This window comes from Agelaius phoeniceus, chromosome 25, assembly GCF_051311805.1.
Source record: "Agelaius phoeniceus isolate bAgePho1 chromosome 25, bAgePho1.hap1, whole genome shotgun sequence".
NCBI classification, from domain to species: Eukaryota; Metazoa; Chordata; class Aves; order Passeriformes; family Icteridae; genus Agelaius; species Agelaius phoeniceus.
In genome coordinates this window covers 6632896-6659860 of record NC_135289.1, presented here as the reverse complement: position 1 = coordinate 6659860, position 26965 = coordinate 6632896, and the positions used below count along the sequence as shown (strand labels likewise).

The window sequence follows — 26965 nt, the reverse complement described above, 5'->3', positions numbered from 1 at the left end:
ATGCTTTAGGTGCTGCATTTGCAGTCCCAGGGAGCAGGCCTAACCTCGAGTACCAGTGTGGTTGTGGGTGACAGTGAACACACACCTTAACTACCCCACATTACAGTTTGCTTCTGTGAGCTCAGAATAATAACATATTCAATCCAGGTATTGTACTGCAGGAACACATCAATGACTACAGACTGGCAACACATCGGTGCTGTGAGGTACAAATGTCTCAGAAGATAATAAAGACAAAAATCTACTTTTCTGCTTTTCTGCAGAATTGGGCACAGAAGCACATCTGAGTTTTTCCTTTTGCTCAGAGGCACCACAACTTCCTGTTCCTTCCTCCTTCAGCTGTGACAGTTTCCCTGGGAGCACAGAAGCTGTTTCCTCCCCATAGCTCTCGGTTTCCCCTGCAGCCATCCCGGTGCGGTTCCGGCAGCCGCTCTCCGATGTGCGCTGTGCCGAGGCCGGGGACGCCGAGTTCCAGTGTGTGCTGTGCACGCCCTGCCACCAGCCCCTGTGGCTGCACAAAAGCCACCCCCTCCAGGCCAGTGACAAGCACCAGATCTCTGTGACGCCTGATGGCCTGACCCACAAGCTGACTGTGAGGAAGGTGGGGCCCTCGGACAGCGGCCTGTACACGCTCGACGCGGGACAGGGCTCCTCCAGCGCCTGGCTCCTCGTGGAGTGTGAGTGGTTGGCAGTGGGTTGTTCCTGTGGTGTGTTGGCACAAAACATTCTTCTCACTGCCTGATGGCTCAGGGAGATGTTGCTCTGCTGGAAAATGAATTGCTGAGCCTCTAATTCCGAAATCATGGCTGAAAAAACTGGGGGTGTTCAGTGTGGAGAAGATGAGAGTCCAGGGAGACCTTGGAGCCCTTGCCAGGGCCTAAAGGGGATTCAGGAGAACTGCAGAGGGACTTTGGAACAAAGGGATGGAGGGACAGGACAAGGGGGAATGGCTTCCCACTGCCAGAGGACAGGGTTAGATGGGATACTGAGAAAGAATTCTTGGCTGTGAGGGTGGGCAGGCCCTGGCACAGGGTGCCAGAGAGGTTGTGGTTGCTCCATCCCTGGAAGTGTCTGAGGCCAGGCTGGATGGAGCTTGGGGCAGCCTGGTATAGTGGAAGGTGTCTCTGCCTATGGCAGGGGATGGAATGGGATGAGTCTTAAGGTCCCTTCCAACCCAAACCATTTTGTGATTCCATTACTCTAAATCTTGTTTGGAAAAATGAATGGCTGGTTACACCCTCTTTCCTCTTCATATGAGACCAACTTTCCCCCTTTTAATTAGTCCTGAGAAATCCTATTGGCTTGTTTGCTCTACAGCTTTGATGAAGTAGCACATTCTTCATCAGTTATTGGAAAAATGCTCCCTATCTCCCCACATGTTTTTGAGGAAGCTGTCCCAGGGATCACAGTGCAGGCAGGGGCTCAGGGAGCTTTTGATACTCTCAGTTCTACACTATCAATGCCATTCTTCTTGTTAGATAATATTTTTCATTCCCAGTTAGACTTAAACATGCTGGAAGGAGCTCAGAGGAAGCTGGGAAGGTGGGAACACAGTGCAGGCACATTGACAGTCACCTGGCTTATATTTGTTTGCTTATGAAGGGTGGTTCCTTTGGTTCTCTTTGACTCTGGTTTCCTTTGGGATCTTCCTGCAGCAGCAGGAGGGGTCTCTCTCGCAAAGGCCTCTCCAAAGCAATGCAGGTTTCTGAAACAAAGAAACTTTCCATGGATTTCAGTGAGCTGTGAGCTCTGATAAATTATATCTGACCTGGAAACCAAAGCAGTGAGTGACCTGCTCTCAGAACAGCCTGAATTTCAGATTAATCCAAAGCTATTCACATATCTGAAAGCTTTAGTCCTCAGGTTGGGCATCCCTAAACCAGCCATTATCCAGATGTGCAAGCTGCCTCCAGAGCAGTGAAATCCCAGTTCCAGGGTGGGAACTGATGGCTCTTCTGTGCATGGAATATTCTGTAACTCCTCCATATCTGGAGGGTGAAGGAAGATGGAATGAATGAATCCCACATACAATCTCAGCCCCTCTAAATCAGACCTGCCATGCTGGAAGTCTCTTTTTCTGTTATTTTTGGTTGGTTGGTTGGTTGGTTTGTTTGTTATAATGAGCATGTTTCCATTAAAAACCAATGTATTTTAACTAAAAATAATTGTTTTTAACTAACATTTCATTGTCTGAATGTGGCATTGAAAAATTCAGGATTTGAAATTATTTTAAATTTATTTAAATGTATTGTGTTTGTATATCCTAAAATGAAATTCAAAAAGTGCTAACAAATTTTCTTTGGTTGTTGATGCAGTGCATGTCCTATTGATTTTCTGTTATTTTGTTCCCTTCTTTTTCTGTATATTGTAAATCTGCTGCCATGAAACAATGCAATTTCAGATGCCAAAGAAAAGAGGAGTCAGGATGAAGGAGAAAAGATTGTAAGGGAGACATCTGAGTGGCTGAAAGAAACAATGGCAGACAACGAAAGGGCGAGGAAGCTTCGGCGCCAGGAACAAGCTGCTGCTGAAGATCGTGCTTCCTTCTCCACATCCTCTGGTGGGGAGAAAAGTGGCTGGCACAGAACAGGTCAAGGCAGCAGTCAAGGCAGGGGCCAAGGACACTCCCTTGATTCTGGTGATGGAAGCCAAGTTTTTTTGGGAAAAGAAGGGCTACGCAAAACCCACATGAATGGAGAGATGGGATCTGGGCAGTTTTCTGGAGCAGATCTAGATGGAGACTCAGCAGCCAATGATGGCAGCATCTTTGGACTAAAAGGGGGCAGAAGTGGGTTAAGAGCTGTCCATGGCATGGACTCTGTGTCAGGCAGAGCAGGTCCTGGTGGTGCAGGAGGAGGGGCAGGTGAAGGGAATTCTGTAGATGGCAGAGGTGAAGGTTTGCTGAGTGCTGTTGACATTGACATGGGTGATGGAGAAGGTTTGCGCTCTCAGCATGACAAGGATGGGAATTTAGGTGATGCCAGTTACAGAGCTGGATTTGGGGGTGCTGGGAGGTTGGGTGGTGGAAGCTCTGTGCCAGATGGGCTTGATCCTGATTCAACTGGAATGGGAGCCAGTGTGGGTGATCTGTTCAGCAAGACTGGTCCAGGAACTGGAGCTGGGGGGAAAGCTGCAAGTGCTGGAATGGCAAGAGGAATGAAGTCCCACCATGGCAAGGATGGGGATGCCGCTGTGGGTGATATGAATGGAGCAGGTATAAACAGAGAGGGACAAACAGGGACTCCCTATGGTAAGGATGGCCTGACACCTCATGTCAGTGGTCAGTTAGGGCAGACAGGAAGATCTGGCTCATTGTATGGGCCAGGAGGGCTTCCAGGTGGAGGTGGGGCTACACCTGGTACAGGTGGCAATTCCAGAGGAGAAATGGAGGCTTTGTATGGTCCAGATGGTCAGGCACTGGGAGCAGGTGCTGGTGGTGCTGTTGGAGTTGGTGCAGGGGGATTTGGGTCTCCCTATGGAAAGGGTGGTCTTCCAGCTGGGGGTGCTTTTGGTGGTGTTGGTGCAGGGGGACTTGGAGCTCCCTATGGGAAAGATGGTCTTCCAATTGGAGCAGGTGCTGGTGGGGCTGGTAGTGCAGGGGGACTTGGATCTCTCTATGGGAAGGATGGTCTCCCAGCTGGGGCTGGTGGTGCTGGTGAAGGAGGATTTGGAGAGGCTTTGTATGGTCCAGATGGTCGGCCACTTGGAGCAGGTGTTGGTGCTGGTGGTGGTGCAGGAGGATTTGGAGCTCCCTATGGGAAGGATGGTCTCCCAGCTGGAGCAGGTGCTGGTGGGGCTGGTGCAGGGGGATTTGGATCTCCCTATGGGAAGGATGGTCTGCCAGCTGGAGCTAGTGGAGCTGGTGTAGGAGGACTTCGAGAGGCTTTGTATGGTCCAGATGGTCGGCCACTTGGAGCTGGTGTTGGTGGGGCTGGTGCAGGGGGATTTGGGGGTCCCTATGGAAAGGATGGTCTCCTAGCTGGAGCTGGTGCAGGAGAGGCTTTGTATGGTCCAGATGGTCGGCCACTTGGAGCTGGTGTTGGTGGGGCTGGTGCAGGGGGATATGGATCTCCCTATGGAAAGGATGGTCTCCCAGTTGGAGCTGGTGCAGGAGAGGCTTTGTATGGTCCAGATGGTCGGCCACTTGGAGCAGGCGTTGGTGGTGCTGGTGCAAGGGGATTTGGAATTCCCTATGGAAAGGATGGTCTGCCAGTTGGAGCTGGTGTTGGTGGATCTGGTGGTACAGGGGGATTTGGATCTCCCTATGGGAAGGATGGTCTCCCAGCTGGAGCTGGTGGAGCTGGTGTAGGAGGACTTGGAGAGGCTTTGTATGGTCCAGATGGTCGGCCACTTGGAGCAAGCATTGGTGGGGCTGGTGCAGGGGGATTTGGGGGTCCCTATGGAAAGGATGGTCTCCCAGCTGGAGCTGGTGTAGGAGAGGCTTTGTATGGCCCAGATGGTCGGCCACTTGGAGCAGGCGTTGGTGTTGCTGGTGCAGGAGGATTTGGATCTCCCTATGGGAAGGATGGTCTCTCAGTTGGAGCTGGTGGAGCTGGTGGAGCTGGTGCAGGAGAGGCTTTGTATGGTCCAGATGGTCGGCCACTTGGAGCAGGTGTTGGTGGTGCTGGTGCAGGAGGATTTGGAATTCCCTATGGAAAGGATGGTCTGCCACTTGGAGCTGGTGTTGGTGGGGCTGGTACAGGGGGATTTGGATCTCCCTATGGGAAGGATGGTCTCCCAGTTGGAGCTGGTGTTGGTGGGGCTGGTACAGGGGGATTTGGATCTCCCTATGGGAAGGATGGTCTCCCAGTTGGAGATGGTTTTGGTGGTGTTGGTGCAGGGGGACCTGGAGCTCCCTATGGGAAGGATGGTCTGCCAGCTGGAGCTAGTGGAGCTGGTGTAGGAGGACTTGGAGAGGCTTTGTATGGTCCAGATGGTCGGCCACTTGGAGCAAGCGTTGGTGGAGCTGTTTCTGCAAGCGCCAGGGGAATTGGAGCTCCCTATGGAAAGGATGGTCTGCCAGTTGGAGCAGGTGCTAGTGGGGCTGGTGGTGCAGGGGGAGTTGGGGGTCCCTATGGAAAGTATGGTCTCCCAGTTGGAGATGGTTTTGGTGGTGTTGGTGCAGGGGGACCTGGAGCTCCCTATGGGAAGGATGGTCTGCCAGCTGGAGCTAGTGGAGCTGGTGTAGGAGGACTTGGAGAGGCTTTGTATGGTCCAGATGGTCGGCCACTTGGAGCTGGTGTTGGTGGGGCTGGTGCAGGGGGATTTGGATCTCCCTATGGAAAGGATGGTCTCCCAGTTGGAGCTGGTGGAGCTGGTGCAGGAGAGGCTTTGTATGGTCCAGATGGTCGGCCACTTGGAGCAGGCGTTGGTGGCGCTGGTTCTGCGAGTGCCAGGGGAATTGGAGCTCCCTATGGAAAGGATGGTCTGCCAGTTGGAGCAGGTGCTGGTGTTAGTGGTGCAGGGGGTGTTGGAGGTCCCTATGGAAAGGATGGTCTCCCAGTTGGAGCAGGTGCTGGTGTTAGTGGTGCAGGGGGTGTTGGAGGTCCCTATGGAAAGGATGGTCTCCCAGTTGGAGCTGGTGTTGGTGGGGCTGGTGGTGAAGGGGAAGTTGGAGCTCCCTATGGAAAGGATGGTCTGCCAGTTGGGAGTGGTGGTGGTGGTGCCGGGGGAGTTGGGGGTCCCTATGGAAAGGATGGTCTCCTAGCTGGAGCTGGTGCTGGTGTTGGTGGTGCAGCAGGTGTTGCGGGTCCCTATGGAAAGGATGGTCTGCCAGTTGGAGATGGCGGTGCTGGTGCAGGGGGAATTGGAGGTCCCTATGGAAAGGATGGTCTCCCAGTTGGAGCAGGTGCTGGTGGAGCTGGTGGTGCAGGGGGAGTTGGAGCTCCCTATGGAAAGGATGGTCTGCCAGTTGGAGCAGGTGCTGGTGGAGCTGGTGGTGCAGGGGGTGTTGGAGGTCCCTATGGAAAGGATGGTCTGCCAGTTGAAGCAGGTGCTGGTGGAGCTGGTGGTGCAGGGGGTGTTGGAGGTCCCTATGGAAAGGATGGTCTCCCAGTTGGAGCAGGTGCTGGTGGAGCTGGTGGTGCAGGGGGTGTTGGAGGTCCCTATGGAAAGGATGGTCTCCCAGTTGGAGCAGGTGCTGGTGGAGCTGGTGGTGCAGGGGGTGTTGGAGGTCCCTATGGAAAGGATGGTCTCCCAGTTGGAGCAGGTGCTGGTGGAGCTGGTGGTGCAGGGGGAATTGGAGCTCCCTATGGAAAGGATGGTCTCCCAGTTGGAGCAGGTGCTGGTGGAGCTGGTGGTGCAGGGGGTGTTGGAGGTCCCTATGGAAAGGATGGTCTCCCAGTTGGAGCAGGTGCTGGTGGAGCTGGTGGTGCAGGGGGTGTTGGAGGTCCCTATGGAAAGGATGGTCTCCCAGTTGGAGCAGGTGCTGGTGGAGCTGGTGTTGCAGTGGGTGTTGGAGCTCCCTATGGAAAGGATGGTCTCCCAGCTGGGGCTGTGGCAGGAGCTGCTCATTTTCCTCTTGGAGGTAAGGAAGCAATGGGATTGGGCCATGGCATGGATGCCACACTGAGCAGAGCTCTGGGATATGCAGGTGGAGCAGGAGGAGAGGGCTTTTCCAGGGAAGGCTCTGCCCTGTGGGGTGCAGGGTCTCCCTATGGTGAGGACAGAGGGTCAGGTGTAGCCACAGCTGGTGCAGGTGGAGTTGGGAGGCTGGGAGGGGACGGATGGGATTCAGTCGGTGGTAAAGGAGGTGTGGGAGCTGCTGGTGGACCAGGAGGGGAATATGTGCTGGATGCACATCTTGGCAGATCTTTGAGAGGTGAAACTGGAAAGGGCACTGCCAGTGATGTCAGAGGGCCAGGGAACAAAGGTTCAGCTGGTGACAGAGGGTCCCTGTCAGGTCCAGGAGGAGCCAGGGGAGAGGGCAGAGATTTCACACAGTTGGGCTCCCTTTATTCTGCCTTTGGAGAGGCAGGGAGTAAATCCCATGACAGATCTGTTGATGGGAGTCGTTCAGGTGGGTTTGGTCAAGGTCCACTGAGTTATGGCCAGGTGTCAGGTCCTTTTGGTGGACCTCCTTCAGCAAACCAGAGAAACCAGGAACCTGACCTGGATCTTAAAGCAAATGATTCCCTGAACAACACGGAAAGCACAGCACAAAAGAGACGGAGTGTCCTGGATGATCTCAAAGGTACGTGGTTAACTGGTGACTCCTGCTCTTTGCATTTTGATACTCACATCCCTAATCCTGAAAAGAAATTGGATGTTACGGTTTAGAGAAACACAACTGTATAGAAATTTGGTTGTCCCATGATCCATTCCTATTTCTCCCACTGACTGGCTGCTTGATCTTACACAGTGTGCTCTGATCAAACTGCCTTAGAAGTCTAAATTACTTTCTTTGTCTAAATTATCTAAACCAGGTCTCATCTCTTCATTTGTGTTTCACATATCATGGAACAGACCAGTTCACAAACATACCAGTTCCTATAAGATTTCAAGGAATATCATCATGTTTCTTTGATACTGTTCCCATTCAAAATGAAGCTTTCACTTTATTTTTCATAAAGAACTGTGTAAAGAACTGTGTTTTCTAAGTTCTGGGAACAATTCTGTGCCTGCATATATGGGATTATATAATGTAAAGAGCTCTTTTCTTTTGTAACATCAGGAATAATAAGGTGTTGCATAGAGTAAGAGGGGAGTAATGTGTTTGCAGTCATTTGAGTAAAACCTGTGGCTCCACCAACAAGATGATGATGTGAAAATTGTAGGAATGTGAAATATCAGGTGTATAATTGAAGAGGAATATTGACCTAATGGGATGGTTCACAAGTTAGGAATTATCATCGCTAAACCATAAATATAAACAAGGAAGTAAAATCATCAAAACTGGGGTTCAGGAGGAAGTGTGGGGTATATATTAGAGAGGAGATCGTGATGGTAATGGAGAGAACTTGGGAAGAGAAAGAGGAATACAAGGGTGGAGAACAGTGTGCCTGGGGCTGTTTAGGGGATGTGTTGGGCAGCCCATGTGTGGTCAGTGCAGAGGAAGAGGAGGTTGAAGCAGTATATTCACACCCTGGAGCAGCCTGTTTTTTTCCACTGGCTGTAGAGGGAACCAAGATAATTAGCATAGACATAAACTAGCAAATCCACAGCTGGAAAATGTGATTTGTGGTGAATCCATTGTCCATGAGATGGATGTTGGGATGGTCCTCAAGGCACTGGGTGTATCCAGCTGGCCCACAGCGAGGTGGCACAAAAGCCTCTCCTGACCAGAGGACCTTTTTTTTTAAAGCTCTTTTCATCTCACGTGCACATGCATTTTCAGCTCTAGGTGTCTCTCTGTAGCACAGACTTAGCTTCTTTCCCTTCCTTTGTGCTGTTCAGTCCCGCGCTGTTACCTCAACAAGCAGCTGGCGACCATGCGAGTGCTGAAGGGGGAGCCGGCTGAGCTGTCCTGCACTGTCAGCAGGGACAATGTGACAGGAACCTGGTTTAAGGATGGCCTAAAGGTGGGTTCCTTGAGCTTGCTGTTGGCTTTGGGTAGCAATGCTCTGCTCTCTGGCTCTACTTCCTAAGGGTGGTGTCAAGGTGTCCTTCCCCCTGACAGTCACCTGCAGTCTGAGTGGGGCCCTGGAAGGGTTCCCAGAATCTCAGAGTGGTTTGGGTTGGAAGGGACCTTACAGATCATCCAGTCCCACCCCTACCCTGGGCAGACACACCTTCCACTAGACCCAAACTTCGTCCAGCCTGGCCTTGGACACTTCCAGGCATGGGGCAGCCACATCTTCTCTGGGCAACAGAATATCAGAATATTGTCATTAAATATGCATGACATTCCTAAATCTTTTCAACTGCATTTCAAATTGTAGTCTGTCCAGTTTTAGTTTGGATTGCATTTTTACTTTTTTTTAAAAAGGATAGGTCTCTATCCTTTACTTTGTAGTTAACAAGCATGGATGGAGTCGTCTTTGAAAAGAAAGGTCTTGTCCACAAACTGATCATCAACAAGGCTGAAGATATTCATGCTGGGAAATACAGGTTTGAAGGTGGAGATGTAAAAACTGAAGCTTCAATTTTTGTTGAAGGTGAGTCTACTCAAACCACCAAGGCAGCATGAAATGGGCTTTAAATGTAATATATTTACTCAGAGACATGTTATTGGTTATTGAGATAAATTTATTATAAAGAATTACAAAATAAATGGGAAATGTTTTTTGTACAGGTTGGTTCATTTTGCATTTGCAAATTTAACTAAGGACCCTTCTGCCAGCAATTCAAATATTTCTGGGGTGCACAAAACACTTTACCAGGGCAGACTCTTCATTCTTGTGTTTAGTGTGTTGCCTAGGAGAAATTTTCTCTAGTGAAAGGACAGTGGGATACCACAAAATTTTGTGATAATTATCCTGTAGCAAAGCACAACTAAAGGTTCAGATCCAAGTGTTGTGAGCTTCTAAGCATTGCTGGCAGCACCTCTCCAAGGTGAACCTTATCCTCCTTGAATTGTGGTTTTTAATGACCTTGTATCACCTGCTTAGATCCTCCCCAGGTGGACAAAGTTCTCCTCAAGAACTTGACCAGTGTCCCCACAGTGGCCAAGGCTGGGGAGGGGGTGAAGCTGCGGATCCCATTCGAGGGTCGGGGCCCCATCAGGGCGGCGTGGCTGAAGGACAGGATGGAGCTGGGGGATGACTCCAGGATCCGTGTGGACAAGACAGACACCTGCACCACGCTGTCCATCTCCAGCTGCGACAGGAGGGACTGTGGGGATTACAAAGTCAGGCTCAAGAATGACAGTGGTGTCCTGGAGATCAACCTAAAGCTCATGGTGATAGGTAAGATCCTATAACATTCACTGTGGCTTTCACTGTAAAGCTTAGGCAGGGAATCCATTGACACTGGTGACAACCTTGTTTGGAGTGACTGGGTATTTAGAAAGGAACAAAACTCTGTATATTGCCCCAAAATCAGGGTACAAGGAAAGACTGCTGAACATGCTTCATGCCCTTTAGTACAAGGGAAAACAAACCTAGTTTGGTTTTTCATGGCCTAAGCAGCTGAGTTTTAGGTGTTCAGACACTGTGGGAGATGTGACTGTAACCAACATGCAAATCTGAAATAGGATATCAAGGTCCAATTCAGCCCTCCCATAAATGTCTGGGCTCCTTTGGGAGACCAGAAATGATGTTTTGCCTGTATTAGCAAGCTGAACTGGTGCAATGCTTATGAGAACTATTGACTCGGGGAGAGCAAGGGCATGGCTTTCCATCTTCTCCATCAAAAGTTAGAAGAGGTCAAGTTTGGAAGAGGCAATTCACATGTCCAGCCCTCATCCTACAACTGTGCCTGCATTTCATCAGAACAGTCTCCCAGCTGGTGAGCAAGGCATAGTGTCTGCTCCAAACCCAGGAGCAGGTCTGGGTCTGGAGCCAGCTGTGTCTCTGTTCATCTTTCCAGACAAGCCACAGCCTCCAGCAGGACCCATCAAAATTGTCGAAAGCTCCGCCAACAACATCACGATCCAGTGGAAGCCCCCAAAGGACGATGGGGGCAAACCAGTGCAAAGGTACCTCGTGGAGAGGCAGCAGGTGGGCAGGAACGACTGGGAGACTTTGGGAGAAACCCCCAGGAGCTGCACCAGCTTCACCACAAACAAAGTGGAGGAAGAGATGAGCTACTACTTCAGGGTGAGGGCCACGAATGCCGAGGGAGTAAGCGATGCACTGGAGTCAGGGGAAGTGAAGGCTGCTGGTAAAGGTGAGGAGAACTCATAATTCATAATTCAAATTGGTAAATTCATTATCAAAGCTGACATCAGAGGAAACTCACTGCATTGTGGATGTTGCTACAGATCTCAACTTCAGTCTTCACACAAAGCTGTGGAGGTTGCCCAGCAAGAGCAGCAGTTTGTTGTAGGCTCTGCTGATGCTGAGTGAGATGTAATTATTCCTTGGTCATGCTCTATTTTGGATTGGAAAGGAAGTTTCATGGGGGAAATGCAAAACACATCAAGATCAAAGGAAATCTTTCTCAGTGTGGCTGCAAAGGGAACATGTGAGGCCTTTTCTTAATTCCACAGACAAAAGAACTTATATGTGCAGACCTTCTCAGCATGAGCACTCCACTCCCCCAATCTCCAAACAACTGAATATTGGTTTTGTCCTTCAAGAAGTTTAAATACTAGAACAGGTTTGCCATGAGCACAAACGCAGTACTAGAGAGAGTAATGTTCAGTTCTAATTATCTTCTTTCTCCATTCTCATTCCCATGATTCTGTACCTTGGACACTTTAGCAGAGGGCAAAGAAAATCCGTTTTGTTACCAGTTCCTGTTGTAAGCAAGAATGATGCTGATTGTTCATATGTAGGAATGACACACCCCACTGGCAGAGGAATTGTCAGTCCTGATGACAGCAGGTCTTTTGTGAAATCCAAACTAAGGAACAGTGTCTATGCTGGATCCAGTTTGTGTGGGGAACAGGATCCACAGCTTCAGGTCTCAGCCAGGTTTTCAAAGCACATCCATAGGAATACCTGGGGGAATCTGGAAGAAGAAATTCCACACAGCATCATTTTATCTTGCCATAAAAACATACCTGCCAATAATGAAGCCATTGTCTCTTTATAGGTTCCCCTGGTGCCCCAGATCGCCCTGAGATCATCAGTGCCAGCAGGGACACCATCACCATATCCTGGAAAGCTCCCTGTAAAACCGGCACTTCCCCAATTATGGGATACATTGTTCAGAAACGCAAGAAGGGCACTGTGACCTGGCTGCCAGTCACCAATGTGCCTGTCAAAGGTGGGTGTTCTGACTCCTGGAACAGCCCAGTGGATTTGAAATGGCAAAAATGTCAGCTGGGTTTAGGAGCTGCTTAGGATCTTACACCTTTCACATCAAGGTGGTGATGGGTGACCTTGGAGGTCTTTACCAACTAAATGATTCTGTGATTCAAGGGCTGTTTGATTTTGAAAGGAATACAATGAACACATCCCAGAAGATCACATGCACTTGGCTAGGGAATGGCAGGGGAATCAGTGACAGCTTTTGTGGCTCCTGAGACTTTTTCTGTCCATAATTCTGCCTGAAGTAAGGCACAGCTTTGTTGTGTCACCTTTCCTGATGGGGAACAGCTCCCCTGAGGCAACACCTCTCTCCTCTCTCCTCTCTCCTCTCTGCAGACAAGAAACTGAAGGTGACGGGCCTCAAGAAGGGTGTGCAGTATGAGTTCCGTGTGGCAGCTGTCAATGCTGCTGGCACAGGACAGCCCAGTGACCCCTCAGAGCCTGCCTTTGCCCGGGACCCCACCAGTAAGTGCCCTGCCCTGCCCTGTGCTCTGCTTTCAGGGTATTCATGGAGAGATGTTCTTAAATCCTCTGTAAAAGTGTGTGGAGACAACGATCAGTAATTGGGGAATGTTTCATGGCTAAGAATCAGCTGGAGGAAGGAATGGAAGGATTTCCTGTAGTATGTCCAAGTCAAGATTTGGCAGACCCCAGTGGGGGGAAATGTGCAGTGTGGAGGAACACTCAGGAGGGGCCAGAGTGTTTTGGGATGTTGTGGATTTACTGCAGGGCTGGTAGGAGCAAGGACCCAGATCCAGCTCTGAAAAACTGGAATGTGGGGCAACACAGCACGGTGGAAATCCAGTGCACTGCAAGAATGTTGGCAATCTCAGGCAGTGACTGAAGAGGGAAGAGAAATCCTAGAAAAAATAGTTCAAATAAAATTTCTTCATCCAGAATCTCCAGGACAAGTGCAGGACCTTAAAGTGAGCAGCAGTGACAGCACCAGTGTCACCCTGACATGGAACAAACCTGAAGTACAAGATGGGAATGATGTGAAAGGCTACGAGGTGGAGATGAGACCCTGTAACAGCCTCAGCTGGACCAAGTGCTTCACCCTCCCTGCCGGGAGCACCTCGTGCAGGGTGCAGGGCCTGCAGGCCAAGGAGAAGCTGTTCCTGCGCGTCAGGGCCCTCGGCGACGGCGGCCCCGGGGAGGCCACGGAGCTGGAGGCGTGTGCTGGAGCTGCCGCTGCTGCCCTGGGTGAGTCAGGGGCCCGGGGCTCTGTCCCGGGAACGGGGCACTCTCCCTGTAGCTCTGTCCCGGGAACGGGGCACTCTCCCTGTAGCTCTGTCCCGGGTACGGGGCACTCTCCCCAGCTCTGTCCCGGGAACGGGGCACTCTCCCTGTAGCTCTGTCCCGGGAACGGGGCACTCTCTCCGGCTCTGTCCCGGGAACGGGGCACTCTCCCCGGCTCTGTCCCGGGAACGGGGCACTCTCCCCGGCTCTGTCCCGGGAACGGGGCACTCTCCCTGTAGCTCTGTCCCGGGAACGGGGCACTCTCCCTGTAGCTCTGTCCCGGGAACGGGGCACTCTCCTGTAGCTCTGTCCCGGGAACGGGGCACTCTCCCCGGCTCTGTCCCGGGAACGGGGCACTCTCCCTGTAGCTCTGTCCCGGGTACGGTACACTCTCCCCGGCTCTGTCCCGGGTACGGTGCACTCTCCTGTAGCTCTGTCCCGGGTACGGTGCACTCTCCCCAGCTCTGTCCCGGGAACGGGGCACTCTCCCTGTAGCTCTGTCCCGGGAACGGGGCACTCTCCCCAGCTCTGTCCCGGGAACGGGGCACTCTCCTGTAGCTCTGTCCCGGGTACGGGGCACTCTCCCTGTAGCTCTGTCCCGGGTACGGGGCACTCTCCCTGTAGCTCTGTCCCGGGAACGGGGCACTCTCCTGTAGCTCTGTCCCGGGAACGGGGCACTCTCCCTGTAGCTCTGTCCCGGGAACGGGGCACTCTCCCTGTAGCTCTGTCCCGGGAACGGGGCACTCTCCCCGGCTCTGTCCCGGGAACGGGGCACTCTCCCTGTAGCTCTGTCCCGGGAACGGGGCACTCTCCCTGTAGCTCTGTCCCGGGAACGGGGCACTCTCCCTGTAGCTCTGTCCCGGGTACGGTGCACTCTCCTGTAGCTCTGTCCCGGGTACGGTGCACTCTCCCCAGCTCTGTCCCGGGTACGGGGCACTCTCCTGTAGCTCTGTCCCGGGAACGGGGCACTCTCCCCGGCTCTGTCCCGGGAACGGGGCACTCTCCCTGTAGCTCTGTCCCGGGAACGGGGCACTCTCCCTGTAGCTCTGTCCCGGGAACGGGGCACTCTCCCTGTAGCTCTGTCCCGGGTACGGTGCACTCTCCCCAGCTCTGTCCCGGGTACGGGGCACTCTCCCTGTAGCTCTGTCCCGGGAACGGGGCACTCTCCCCGGCTCTGTTCCGGGAACGGGGCACTCTCCCGGTAGCTCTGTCCCGGGAACGGGGCACTCTCCCCGGCTCTGTCCCGGGAACGGGGCACTCTCCTGTAGCTCTGTCCCGGGAACGGGGCACTCTCCCCGGCTCTGTCCCGGGAACGGGGCACTCTCCCTGTAGCTCTGTCCCGGGAACGGGGCACTCTCCCCGGCTCTGTCCCGGGAACGGGGCACTCTCCCCGGCTCTGTCCCGGGAACGGGGCACTCTCCCTGTAGCTCTGTCCCGGGAACGGGGCACTCTCCCCGGCTCTGTCCCGGGAACGGGGCACTCTCCTGTAGCTCTGTCCCGGGAACGGGGCACTCTCCCCGGCTCTGTCCCGGGAACGGGGCACTCTCCTGTAGCTCTGTCCCGGGTACGGGGCACTCTCCCTGTAGCTCTGTCCCGGGAACGGGGCACTCTCCCTGTAGCTCTGTCCCGGGAACGGGGCACTCTCCCCGGCTCTGTCCCGGGAACGGGGCACTCTCCCCAGCTCTGTCCCGGGAACGGGGCACTCTCCTGTAGCTCTGTCCCGGGTACGGGGCACTCTCCTGTAGCTCTGTCCCGGGAACGGGGCACTCTCCCTGTAGCTCTGTCCCGGGTACGGTGCACTCTCCCCAGCTCTGTCCCGGGTACGGGGCACTCTCCCTGTAGCTCTGTCCCGGGAACGGGGCACTCTCCCCGGCTCTGTCCCGGGAACGGGGCACTCTCCCGGTAGCTCTGTCCCGGGAACGGGGCACTCTCCCCGGCTCTGTCCCGGGAACGGGGCACTCTCCCTGTAGCTCTGTCCCGGGAACGGGGCACTCTCCTGTAGCTCTGTCCCGGGAACGGGGCACTCTCCTGTAGCTCTGTCCCGGGAACGGGGCACTCTCCCTGTAGCTCTGTCCCGGGAACGGGGCACTCTCCCTGTAGCTCTGTCCCGGGAACGGGGCACTCTCCCTGTAGCTCTGTCCCGGGTACGGTGCACTCTCCCCAGCTCTGTCCCGGGTACGGGGCACTCTCCCTGTAGCTCTGTCCCGGGAACGGGGCACTCTCCCCGGCTCTGTCCCGGGAACGGGGCACTCTCCCGGTAGCTCTGTCCCGGGAACGGGGCACTCTCCCCGGCTCTGTCCCGGGAACGGGGCACTCTCCTGTAGCTCTGTCCCGGGAACGGGGCACTCTCCCCGGCTCTGTCCCGGGAACGGGGCACTCTCCCCGGCTCTGTCCCGGGAACGGGGCACTCTCCCTGTAGCTCTGTCCCGGGAACGGGGCACTCTCCCCGGCTCTGTCCCGGGAACGGGGCACTCTCCCCGGCTCTGTCCCGGGAACGGGGCACTCTCCCTGTAGCTCTGTCCCGGGAACGGGGCACTCTCCCCGGCTCTGTCCCGGGAACGGGGCACTCTCCTGTAGCTCTGTCCCGGGAACGGGGCACTCTCCCCGGCTCTGTCCCGGGAACGGGGCACTCTCCTGTAGCTCTGTCCCGGGTACGGGGCACTCTCCCTGTAGCTCTGTCCCGGGAACGGGGCACTCTCCCTGTAGCTCTGTCCCGGGAACGGGGCACTCTCCCCGGCTCTGTCCCGGGAACGGGGCACTCTCCTGTAGCTCTGTCCCGGGAACGGGGCACTCTCCTGTAGCTCTGTCCCGGGTACGGGGCACTCTCCCTGTAGCTCTGTCCCGGGAACGGGGCACTCTCCTGTAGCTCTGTCCCGGGTACGGGGCACTCTCCCCGGCTCTGTCCCGGGAACGGGGCACTCTCCCCGGCTCTGTCCCGGGAACGGGGCACTCTCCAGGAGCAGGAGCCGCCGGGCTGTGGCACACCGCAGCAGCTGCCCCCAGGCCCAGCCTCGCACAGGGCAGCGCTGCTCCTGCTCACCTCGGGGTTCTCTGCTCACCTCAGCAGGGCAGTCTCAATATTAACTGATACCAGATAGGCAGTGCACAGTGCTCAGCTCATTTAGAGACTCCTTTGGATAAAACAACCCTCAGAACTCCATTTTCTCCTTGTACTTACATTCTGCCCTCTGTGCAGGGCCACACCACAGTCACCAGACAGAACCTGTATGTGCCTTACCCCTGCTTGCACTCTTCCAAGGGAAAAATAGAGTTTCCACTCAATTTTTAGACAATCTTCTGAAATTAAAAATTTTATTTTGTTCTCCTAAATCACATTTTTAAATTATGTTTTGGATACTTTATTTTACTTTTTAATTGTTTAGTTTGAAAGTTTTCACCATTTTCAGTTTTCCATCTTTATTTACAATCTGTAGCTGTTTTTCCCCTGCTCTTTGGGAACATTGCAGAATTACAGATTTAAGAGATAATTCTCTGAGGGGTTCATCTTCCTTAACTTGGATCCTAAGTGAAAATGTCTTCTTTGGCATATGCCTGGAGACTCCATTTATCAATAAAAAACCTAAAATAAATAAAATCAAATAAATCCATCTAAAGCAGGTGTTCAGTTGTACACTGGAAACACTAAATGCAATTTAGCATTACCGTATTTGGTATGCTTAGATAAATACTAACTGGTGTAGTATATTGATGAATAGAGAAAAGAAAATATTTTAAATACTAAAAAATACTATTTTAGATAAACTCTGCCAGCTTTCCTGTGGATGTTCTGTCCTCTGTACTGCATATATATTTTATAAGTGTCCATTGGAATTTCCTTTTTTCAGACACCATTTAAACACAAAAGAGGATCCCTGTGATGGGATAAAGTGTGGCAAAGAGCCAATTTCTTTGTAACTGAGACATCACATGAATACAAAGATTGTTGTGAATGTATTTTTACATCATTTTCCCTTGTTTAGTCATGGTGATAAATAAATAGTAATGAAATTTGCGAGGTGTACACTCTGGAACTGAACCAGGGGGCTTTTTCCCACTGTGAGTCCCTCACCGGCCTCATTCAGCTGGGAGAGGCACCAGGGGGTGGAACACTGCAATTGTCACCAGTGACTGCACCAACATCCACCTTCTGGGAGCAATCTTTGTCTCTTTCAGTCTCTCCCAGGTTCCTGATAGATGACACGGTGAAAAGCTTCCTGCTTATAAAAGCAGGGGATCCCATCCGGGTGAAGATTCCCTTTGAGGTGGGTATTCAGGGCTTTGGAGGAATTCCCTGCCTGGTTTTATAGCAGACAGGAAAACTGAGCCACTGTTTTTATGTCATGGAATTTTGTTTACAAGTCACTGGGCAAATAATTTGGCCTGCCTGTGCTGTGTAGACTTTCAGGGTGAGGAAAACATAAGCCAGAATCGAGCAGTCAGTCTTGGCAGTGGTGTTTTATGACATTGTGATCATTCCTTAACCTCTGCAGACAAGGCTTAGTGCTGTCCACCTAGCCTTATCAATGTTATCATCATCTGGTCCTGCTCTGTCAGACAGCCCAAATCAGAGATTTCCCTGTGACTCCCTCAGGAGGCCTTGGGGCACCATTTCCAGCAGCACCTTCACTGGGCTTGTCTCACCAAGCAGCAGCACTTGAGAACTTGGCAGGCACTGAGAGAAATCTCAGTGCTTTGGAGTGAGCTTGGAACAACACAGGCTTTTCCTCATGGGAAGTGTGGCCAGGCTTTGGAAGGGGCTGCCCAGGGAGGTTTGGAGTCCCCATCCTTGGAGGTGTCCAAGGAACACCTTTTGTGTAAAAACTGTAAAAGAGCTCTTAAGGTGGGGATGGTGCATGGGTTGGACTCGATGTTCTTGGAGGTCTTTTCCAGACATAAATGATTCCATGATCCTCTAAAGTCTGGGACACCAGAGGAGGGTGATGAACTGTGTGTGTATTTGCTGGCCTTTCTCCTAATCTCTGGGAGAAGAGATCAAAGACGGCACAATGGAAATAAAGACTTAGAGGATGTTTTTTCTTTCCAAAACTAACAGATCTTTTTTAAAAGCAGAAAATACTGTCTCCTGAAGTTATCTGTCCTTGATCTGGCATAGCTTGTTTGACACAGTTCTGAACACTTTACTGCAATTACATCCTTAAAGGACAAAAAGGAAAAACAATTTGTAAAGAAACTGTAGAACAGATCAGGGCTCTCAGATCCATCGTGGATCTGTACTTCTAAACATTACTATGTTGAGGAGGTGCATGTTTGGGGTAAGATAATGAAGCTAAAGATATAAGACACAGTCTGAAGGTGAAAGAAGTGGCTGTGAGTGGTTGTTGTTTGCAGGGATCTCCCGAGCCGGTGGTGACGTGGTTAAAGGACGGGCTCCCCCTGCCCGGCCGCGCTGCCGTGAGTACCGAGGAGGGAAGCAGCCAGCTGCTGCTCAGGGCAGCCGAGCTCGGCGACAGCGGCACCTACACTGTGGAGCTTGGGGATGGGCTGGGCAAAAAGGAAACCTTCAGCTTCCAGGTTCAAATTACAGGTAACTCACTGTCATCCGTGCAAATGTACCAGCAACTCCCAGCCTGTCCAGGCTGGGCATGAAGGGACTGAGAGCAGCCCTGGAGAAGGACTTGGGGCTGCTGGTGGGTGAGAGCTGGGCATGCCCTGGGCTGATCCCCAGCATGGGCAGCAGGGGAGGGGAGGATTCTGCCCCTTGCCCCCTCAGGTGGCACCCCACCTGCAGAGCTGCCCCAGCCCTGGGGGCCCCCAGCAAAGGAAGGATGTTGAGCTGCTGGAGCAATTCCAGGGAAGGCCATGGAGATGCTCAGAGAGCTGGAGCCCCTTTGCTCTGGAGCCAGGCTGGGAGAGCTGGGCATGTTCACCTGGAGAAAAGAAGGCTCCAGGGAGAGCTCAGAGCCCCTTCCAGTGCCTAAAGGGGCTCCAAGGGAGCTGGAGAGGGACTTGGGACAAAAGCCTGGAGGGACAGGACAAGGGGGAATGGATTTTCACTGCCAGTGGGCAGGGTTAGATGGGATATTGGGAAGGAACTCCTCCCTGTGAGGGTGGTACAGGTTTCCCAGAGCAGCTGTGGCTGCCCCTGGATCCTTGCAAGTGTTCAAGGCCAGGCTGGACTGGGCTTGGAGCAACCCAGGATAGTGGAAGGTGTCCCTGCCCATGGCAGGGGGTGGGACTGGATGGGCTTTTAGGTCCCTTCCCACCCAAACCAGTCTGGGATTCCATGATTTACTGTGAGTAGGCAGAAGGCCACAAGCTGAGTTTAGCAGCATGAGCTCTGCTGCAGTTTGTCTGTGCAGGCACAGGGAGAACCAGGGTACAGTTTTCTATGAGATTGTCTAATCTCACTTATCTGCAGGACAGAGCAATCCACTGACTAAAACTGTCCTGTGAATGATGGTGATCAGCACAGGCTGTAGGACACTGAGCACGGCTCTCCCAGCTGTGACCCCTGGAGGAGAAGCAGCTGAGCTGTACCACCCTCCTCTCAGCCAGTGCAGATGTTGTGCAGCAGCAGCAGCTCAGTCCATAGCAAATGCAGCTGTGTGCCTGCAGAAGGAATGGCATTTTGTCCCTTCCAGTGACCAGCACGGTCACTGAGCCCCACACATGCAACAGACTCCAGGATTTTAGGGTTCTGTGCCACTGTCCCTACAGCTGTGACATTGTGTGCCCTCCCTGGCAGATGTCCCTCAGCCCCCTGGAGCCATCCGGCTGGAGGAGAATGTCCCCAACACAGTGACAGTGACCTGGGAGCCCTCAGCCTCTGAGAAGTGGGAGAAGAACCTGTACTACACTGTCCTGAAACGGGAATCCCAGAAGGGCCTGTGGCATGTGCTGGGGGACCTGATCTACAACAACAAGTTCACCTTCACCAGGGTGGTCCCAGGCAGGGATTATTACTTCAGGGTTGTGGCAAAAAATGACCTGGGAGCCAGTGATCCATCAGAGACTGTGCAGCCCTGGAGGATCTGGAAAAAAAAGGGTAAAACATTTTCAAGTATTTCTCTGTGTTGTGTTTTGTTCCTTTCATTGCTTCTAACACCCCACCCTCAAATGGATCTCTCCTCCTGGGAATATTCAGTGGCCCAGAACAGGAATGCACAGAGATGCCCTGAGGAATTCCAGCTGGGCAGGGAAGGTTTGTCCTTTCTACAGGGGCATTATGCAGACAGGCCCTTCATTCCCAGCCATTATGACATACCATTTGCCCCAAAATGAATTCCCAGCAAAATCTAAGGCTTTAGTATTGTAGAAACCAAAGTTTCTGACTTTGAAGTTAAATGTTGTGTAGTTCCGAGGAGCAGCAGAGGTTACAATCCATAGGTGCATGAGATCTCTGGTAATTTGCAGAATTCCAGACACTGCACAAACAAACCCCTGCAAACCCTGCAGTGCTGGGACCAGTATCTGAGTGTGTGTTTGGTGCTTTATATTTCACAGCTGAATTTCAAGTGAAAGCACAGAAATACAGGGGAGTTAACCAGAACCAGCCCCCGAGGTTCCTGGTGCCACTAAAGTGCCACGTGGTGGTGACAGGCAGCGAGTGCCACATGAGCTGTGCTGTTGGAGGCTATCCCCCACCAAAAGTCACTTGGTACAAGGACAGCAGAGACCTCTCCAGAGATCCCAACTACTTCTGCACCAACGACTTCGGCGTGTGCTCGCTGGTGGTGCTGGGGGTCACCAAGCAGGACGAGGGGGAGTACATGGTGGAAGCCAGCAATGAAGTGGGCCGTGCCTTCAGCAAAGCCTTCCTTGCCATCAAAGGTAACTGCAGGGCTGCTTCCCTGGCAGATCCAGGGCTGTCACTGCTGCCCAGGGCCTCAGAAATGGTCCCCAGCCAGCTCCACCTGCTGACAAAGCAATGGGACATCTGGGCTGTTTAACTGAATTCCTGATCATGATACTCGTGATCAAGTACTAAACAGAAGCAGAAATAAAAAGGGAAAGACCACTTGATTTCTACATGACCCAGAGGTTTTGGCTGAGCTTGAACAAATTTTTTAGAAGGAACAATCCCATCTTCATTAGGTAGGATAATATCAAAGATTCTTCTCGAGTGCAGGACCTGCAGAATAAAAACCCTGGTAAATGTGCCAGGTGAGGGGAGCATTGAGGGAGCAGCTGATGTTTAGCCAAAGCCAACACAAAGGGAGAAAAGAGGGACATGGTCAGAGGCATTGGGATCCTCATGTGGTTGGAAGGGCAGTGGGATTGGCTGGGGATAGACTCTTGGATATACTTAGGGATAAATATTGTTGGTGACTGTACCCAGGGAAATGTCCTTTACTTGGAGTCAAATATTTTTCTTTAAATGCAAAATACCTTGCTGGGATTACAGGAGTGGCAAAATGGGTCAGTTAAACCCCTGTCACCCTCTTGCAGAGTTTTAGGCCCTGTAATATTTCAGCTCCCCCTCCCAGGGAGCTTTTCAGACTATTTCTGATCTTCCTCACTACAACCCTGAGCTGCTTCTCTCTCACTCTCACTTTCAGACTCCTCCCTGTAGCGTGGCCCTGCTGAGAACATCCCTGCCTGGCTCCAAGGATAAGAAGGTTTTGGTGAGGACTCGTCCATATGAAGGCTGTGCATTTATTGCCAGATGTTCTTCACAGTCTGAGGGTGTTGTTTTTCAGATCCAGTGATTGCATGTTGAACATGATGCTGCATTGCCATCAATACTGGGGGAAAAAAGCTTTAAGAGCACTGTATGTTTTTTTTAAATAATCAGGCTTTCTATGAGACCTTTAAAACACAGCTTAGAAGCTTCAGGAACACAGAAGATGAGAGGAAAAATAATTGGCCAAATTGAAACTTTCAGTGGAGAACACAGGTGGGGGGAGAGACCATCCTGCCACAGCACTCACCCACAACAAGGACCTTTCTGGACATCAGGGATCTCTGGTCCTTTCACATATGCTTTTTCAAGCCAACACAGTCACGTTGGATTCCATGTGATTCTCTGCAGGTTTCCCAAATCTGGCAAAAGCAGCTCTGCATATGTTCTACTACCAGTAGCTGCTAAGTAGATTATCTTCCCTAACCCCTAAGTTTAAAAGATATCTGCCTGCTCATTTTGTCTGAGCAGGAGATGAAATCTCAAACCATCCTTCATGGGGCAGGTGAAGCTCCCAGTGCAAAGGCAGTGGTGGGAAGGACTGGCAGTCTACAACCAGCGTGTGAGCAGAGCAACTCCCCAAACCCTCAGCATGTGCTGTACAAAGGCCGTGCCAGTCCTGAATCACCCCCAGCATCACCTGTGCATCCCAACTGCCCCTGGTCATGGCACTGCTGGGAGCCTTTGCCTCGAGCAAAAGAGGTGAAAAATCCTTCCTGTGTGACCAGAAATCCGAGGGACTCCCAGGGTCCTCCTGCCATGGCCAGGGGCTCCCAGCACTGGGCCTGGACAGCAAAATGTTCTGGTGGCTGTGGGAGGGTGTGACAGCCAGAGAGAGCACCAAGGGTACTTCAAGACAGGAGAGAGCAGAGCCAAACAGCTGTGGGGCTGGAATGTTCTTGGGATTACATTTTGTACAATGTTGTACAGATGTAGCAGCAGTAGATAATGAAATTAAACCACAATTCAGGGAAATCTACCCCGAGTCCGTGTTTATTCTGGAGAAGGAATCCCAGTCAGTCCCTGGGTCCCTGACTGCTGCAGTTTCCCATCTCATTGCTGCACATGGTCATCCTGGGTCCTGACTGCTGCAGTTTCACATCTCATTGCTGCCCATGGTCATCCCTCACGGAACTGCTCCCGCAGCTCCTCCTGCTGCGGGGACGGAGGCAGCGGGACATCACCTGCAGGGCAAACTCGCTTCCTGGCTGATGAGCACAAGAGACAAGATTGATGGAAGCTGGGATTGGGGCTGAAGGACCTCGGGCAGCCGCGGCGCAGCAGGAGCAGGAGACTCCTGCAAGCCCTGCTGCGGTGTCTGCACCAGCTCCAGCAAATGCTCGGCTGCCGCTTTACCAGCGAGCTGCGATCCCAGCCGCAGGCGGGTCCCTGCCGGGGATCGCCTTCGTGATCCCCAGTGCGGGGCTGGAGGGGCTGGGGGCACCCCGGAGTGCGGCCGGTGTCCCCGCCCGTGGCAGGGTGCGCTGGGACGGAACTCGGGGGTTCCCCCGGCCAGGCCCGGCTGTGGCGCTGCCAGCGCGGCCCGAGCCCGAGCCGCCCTCAGCATCGGCCCGCGCCCCCGCGGCAGCGCTATGGGCTCGCCCGGGCCCCCCAGCGCCCCCGGCACCGACCGTAGATGGTCTCTCCCGCCCCGCTAACAGGTCCCGCCCCCCCGCGTCCATCACGCCAATGCTGTCAGTGATTGGTCGATCCTCGGGGCCCTCCCCGACCCAGCCAATGGCGGCCCTTCCTGCCCTGAGCTAAGATGGCGGCGCCCAGGACCAGCCCGAATGTACTCCTGGGCTCCTCTGGCGCTCAGGGACCCGGGGAGCGGTGGGCCCTGAGCGTTGGGTCTGTGCTTGCGGAGCGTCCCTCGGCTCCGAGTCTGTGCCTCCCAAGCGTCCCTGGGCTCCGGGTCTGTCCCTCGCGAGGGTGCCGCGGTTCTGCCCGAGGCTGCTCGGACGGCGAGCGCTGCTCTGGCCTCGGGAAAGGCGCGGGCACCGAGCGGTCTCTGAGGGAGCGGCGGCAGCGTGGGACGGGCCCGGGAGAGCCGAGCAGCGCCGGGGAGGGGTGAGAGGGCGGGAGAACAACAGTGAAGAGAAGGAGAAACAGACAGAGGTGGTGATCCGGGCGTAGGGCGGCAGCGAGAGGAGCTCCGTGACTGCGAGGGAGCGGGGGAGCGGGGTCACCGGGTACCGGAGCGTCCGGGGCCGGGGATGCCCAGCACGGCCGGGGATGCCCAGCACGGGCACGGGGCACCGGGGATGCCCTGGGCAGGGGTTGCGCCCTCGCCATTCCCCCACCGGCTCCGAGTGCCCGCCGGGCTGGTGGCGCGCCTCGGGCGTTCTCATGGGGCTGCTGCGGCCTCTCGCAGCTCCGGGGGCGGTCCGAGCTCCCCCAGAGCTCCGCGCTGCCGCTGGAGCGGCCGGAGCACCCTCGGGATCCCCTGGAATTCATCGTGGAGCGGGGATCCATTCCGGGGAGAGCAGCGAGGGCTGTTCCGCGGGCGCTGCGCTGACACCGGGCGGGAGGTGGCATCCCCCGGGCCGGGGCACCGGCGCAGCTCCTTGGCTTCGGTTCCAGCACAGTTGTCCAGGACCTGTTGCACACCCAGTTCGTGGATAAATCTTGGGGATGTTCCCGGTCCTGGGCACTGGGTCCAGTCTGGAGGGCAGGAGAGATTCCCTCCTTGCTGGGAAAAAGGATGAAGTTTTTGGCCGTGCTCAGGGGAGCAGAGGTAGGATTTTCCCCACCCGCAGGTGGGTTCATTCCTCACCAGAGAGGTCCGGCCTTTCCCTGGATCCCGCTGTCCTCCTCCAACACCGGCAGCGTCCTTTTCCAGCCTGGAATTTGTAAACCAGTGAGGTGTGGGGAGAAGGCAGGGGAGTCACAGCAGGGCAGTCCCACATCCCAGGGTGATGGGGTGAGGGCCTGGGAGCGTCCCCGTGGATCCCACAGGCACAGGAGTGTGTGTCCCACCAGAGAGGATCCCCAGCGCTGCCTCAGGCAGGCAGGGACAGTCTGTGTGTCCCCTGCACACGGGGGGAGCCCCCCTTTGAGCAGAACTTGGACATGGCTGGGATCAGCTCCTCTTCAGCAGCACATCCTGGGCAGTGGTGCCCGGCCTCATGGTAGGGGTGGGCACGGGAACATCCTGCCCTGGCAGCTGCTGAAGGGCTTCACCTGCCACACTTGGCTGCAGAGGGTGACACTGTTCTGCCATCCTGCTTTCCCACAGACAGGATTGGGAGGTGTGGGCACAGCTCAGAGCACACCCAGCATGGCCTGGGCACTGCCATGGTGGGACAGGGTGGACAGGACCCTTTTCCCACTGGCTGCCAGGTTCTGCTGTCTCTCTGTGAGTGCCAGCATCTCCTTAGCAGCTCTTTGTCCACCTGTTTCATTCGCTGTCAAAACAACTGGAAAACCTTCCCAGTTGGGTCCAATCCAGCAGGTCCAGCTCTTAATTCAATTTAGCAGTTATAAATAATAACACATAAATAAAATTATTTTTTTTTGTAACTTGAATGTTTCTTTCATCCTTTTCCACCTGGGCTAATAGAAGGTATTTCGTCATGGCAGGGGAGTGGAATTGGTTGGTCTTTAAGATCATTTCCAGTCCAAATCTTAAAGATGCTGTGACTCTGGGGGGCTGCTCCTCCTTCCAGGAACTATTTGTAATGGCCAAAGGATGTCCTAGAAGGATCCTGACCTGCGGTTCACTGTCACCAGGGTCTCAGTGGTGCTGGGGGTGGCACCGCTGCAGCCTCTGCTGGCACTTGGGAGTCCTTGGGGCCACTCCCCAAAATTCCCATCCCATGAGAGAGCAGCAGTGTCTCATTGGTGGAGTTTGTGAGCACCGAGGAGAGAAATGCTCCCGAGCTGGGAGGAGGGATGAGCTGAGCTTGGGCTCCCACCCCATGCAGGGCAGGCTGTGCTCTGATGGGCTGAGCTGTTCTCTGCCAGCGCTGGGATTTCCCCTGTTCCTGGGCTGGCTTTGGTGTCACTGCTGAGGTCAGTGGCTGTGCCAGCCTGGCATGGACAAGCTGGGGAACAGGTTCCAGCAGCGTTACAGCAAAATCCCCTCTCAGCCCCTGAGCAGGGAGGGTGGATCCTGCTGGGGCAGGAAGTAGCTCCTCACACAGGAGCCTCCTGGGCAGGAGGTTTGGGGTATTTGGCTGATTTCTACCAATCCTCCTCCACCACCCTCTCCCCCTCCCCTCATGCCCCCCAATTCTTTTGCTTGGACTCCATCTCATCTTTGGAGACTTGGAGAGCAAGACCAAGTCTGCCCATGAATCAGCAAGATCAGCAGGCTTTTCCAGGCTGTTTCTGAGTGCTGAAATCTCACTCAGGAATGCACTGCACCTTCTTTCCTTGTCGATTTTCCCTCTATAGGCCCTGCTTAGGAAAGGGTCTTCTCCATCCAGCACCGTGACCAAGGCCGTGCCTCCTCACCCTCTGCAGGTTCCTGGTCTCTGTGGGCTGGGAATGTCCATGTCCCTCTGTTTGCCCTGTTCAGTTGTGTGTCCCATCCCTTCCCTCCAGGACAGAGCTGCTCAGGGCTTAGGACTCAACTCTTGCTGGAGGCCTTCAGGAAGGAGCTGCTGCTGCCTCCAGGAGGAGTTTGGATGCTGGTCTGGCTCTGCTGGGAGCAGGAGTGGGGGCAGGAGTTGTGCTCATGTCTTCGGCCCCTTTTTGTCCCAGAGAGCTCCGGTGCATCCCGCGGTGTGGAGTCCTCCCCGGGCAGGGCCTGGCTATGTTGGTGTCAGTCCCCCAGCAGTCCCTGGGGGTGAATTTGGGTCCTTTTCCCTTTGTGAAGGGTAACTCCTCTGTGGCTCCACGGCCCGAGCTCCTGGCAGAGCGAGGTGGGTCTGGACTGACGCTGGGCAGCCGAGTTTGGCACCCATGTCCTGGGTGCAGGTGCTGCAGGAGAGGCTCCGGGGGCCTCTGGGTCTCGCAGGGCTGAGCAGGGAGCGCAGCCTTGGAGCAGCTCCGCCCTGGCTGCACAGCCCGTCCCATCCCTCCCTCTCCAGGGAGTGGTGCTGGAGGACTGCGGAGCTCCCTGGCTCTCCCTGACAGGGCTTTTCTGTGCTCTGCAATTCAGCTCCTTCAGACCCTGCAGACACCGGAGCCCCCATGAGCCTCGTCTAGGAGCTGCCATTGGCATCACTCACCTGGAGCTCTTCTCTCCTGGCTGAGGAGACTCGGGCAGGAAAAGCTGTAAACT

General features: G+C 54.0%; 1 protein-coding gene across 1 annotated transcript in view; it reads left to right on the top strand.

The window, feature by feature from the left end:
* Nucleotides 1-22694, top strand: part of IGFN1 (immunoglobulin like and fibronectin type III domain containing 1) — a 30809-nt gene extending 8115 nt beyond the window's left edge. Inside the window, exons 9-24 of the mRNA XM_077190449.1 lie at nucleotides 405-677; nucleotides 2402-4536; nucleotides 5219-5587; nucleotides 5695-7192; nucleotides 8395-8519; nucleotides 8954-9095; nucleotides 9549-9845; nucleotides 10468-10767; nucleotides 11638-11811; nucleotides 12192-12320; nucleotides 12753-13058; nucleotides 17268-17356; nucleotides 18444-18639; nucleotides 19801-20100; nucleotides 20559-20885; nucleotides 21614-22694. Of these exons, the coding sequence (XP_077046564.1) occupies nucleotides 405-677; nucleotides 2402-4536; nucleotides 5219-5587; nucleotides 5695-7192; nucleotides 8395-8519; nucleotides 8954-9095; nucleotides 9549-9845; nucleotides 10468-10767; nucleotides 11638-11811; nucleotides 12192-12320; nucleotides 12753-13058; nucleotides 17268-17356; nucleotides 18444-18639; nucleotides 19801-20100; nucleotides 20559-20885; nucleotides 21614-21627 (6674 nt within the window). The 3' untranslated portion in view covers nucleotides 21628-22694. The remainder of the gene's footprint in view (nucleotides 1-404; nucleotides 678-2401; nucleotides 4537-5218; nucleotides 5588-5694; nucleotides 7193-8394; nucleotides 8520-8953; nucleotides 9096-9548; nucleotides 9846-10467; nucleotides 10768-11637; nucleotides 11812-12191; nucleotides 12321-12752; nucleotides 13059-17267; nucleotides 17357-18443; nucleotides 18640-19800; nucleotides 20101-20558; nucleotides 20886-21613) is intronic.
* Nucleotides 22695-26965: the final 4271 nt, after the last annotated feature.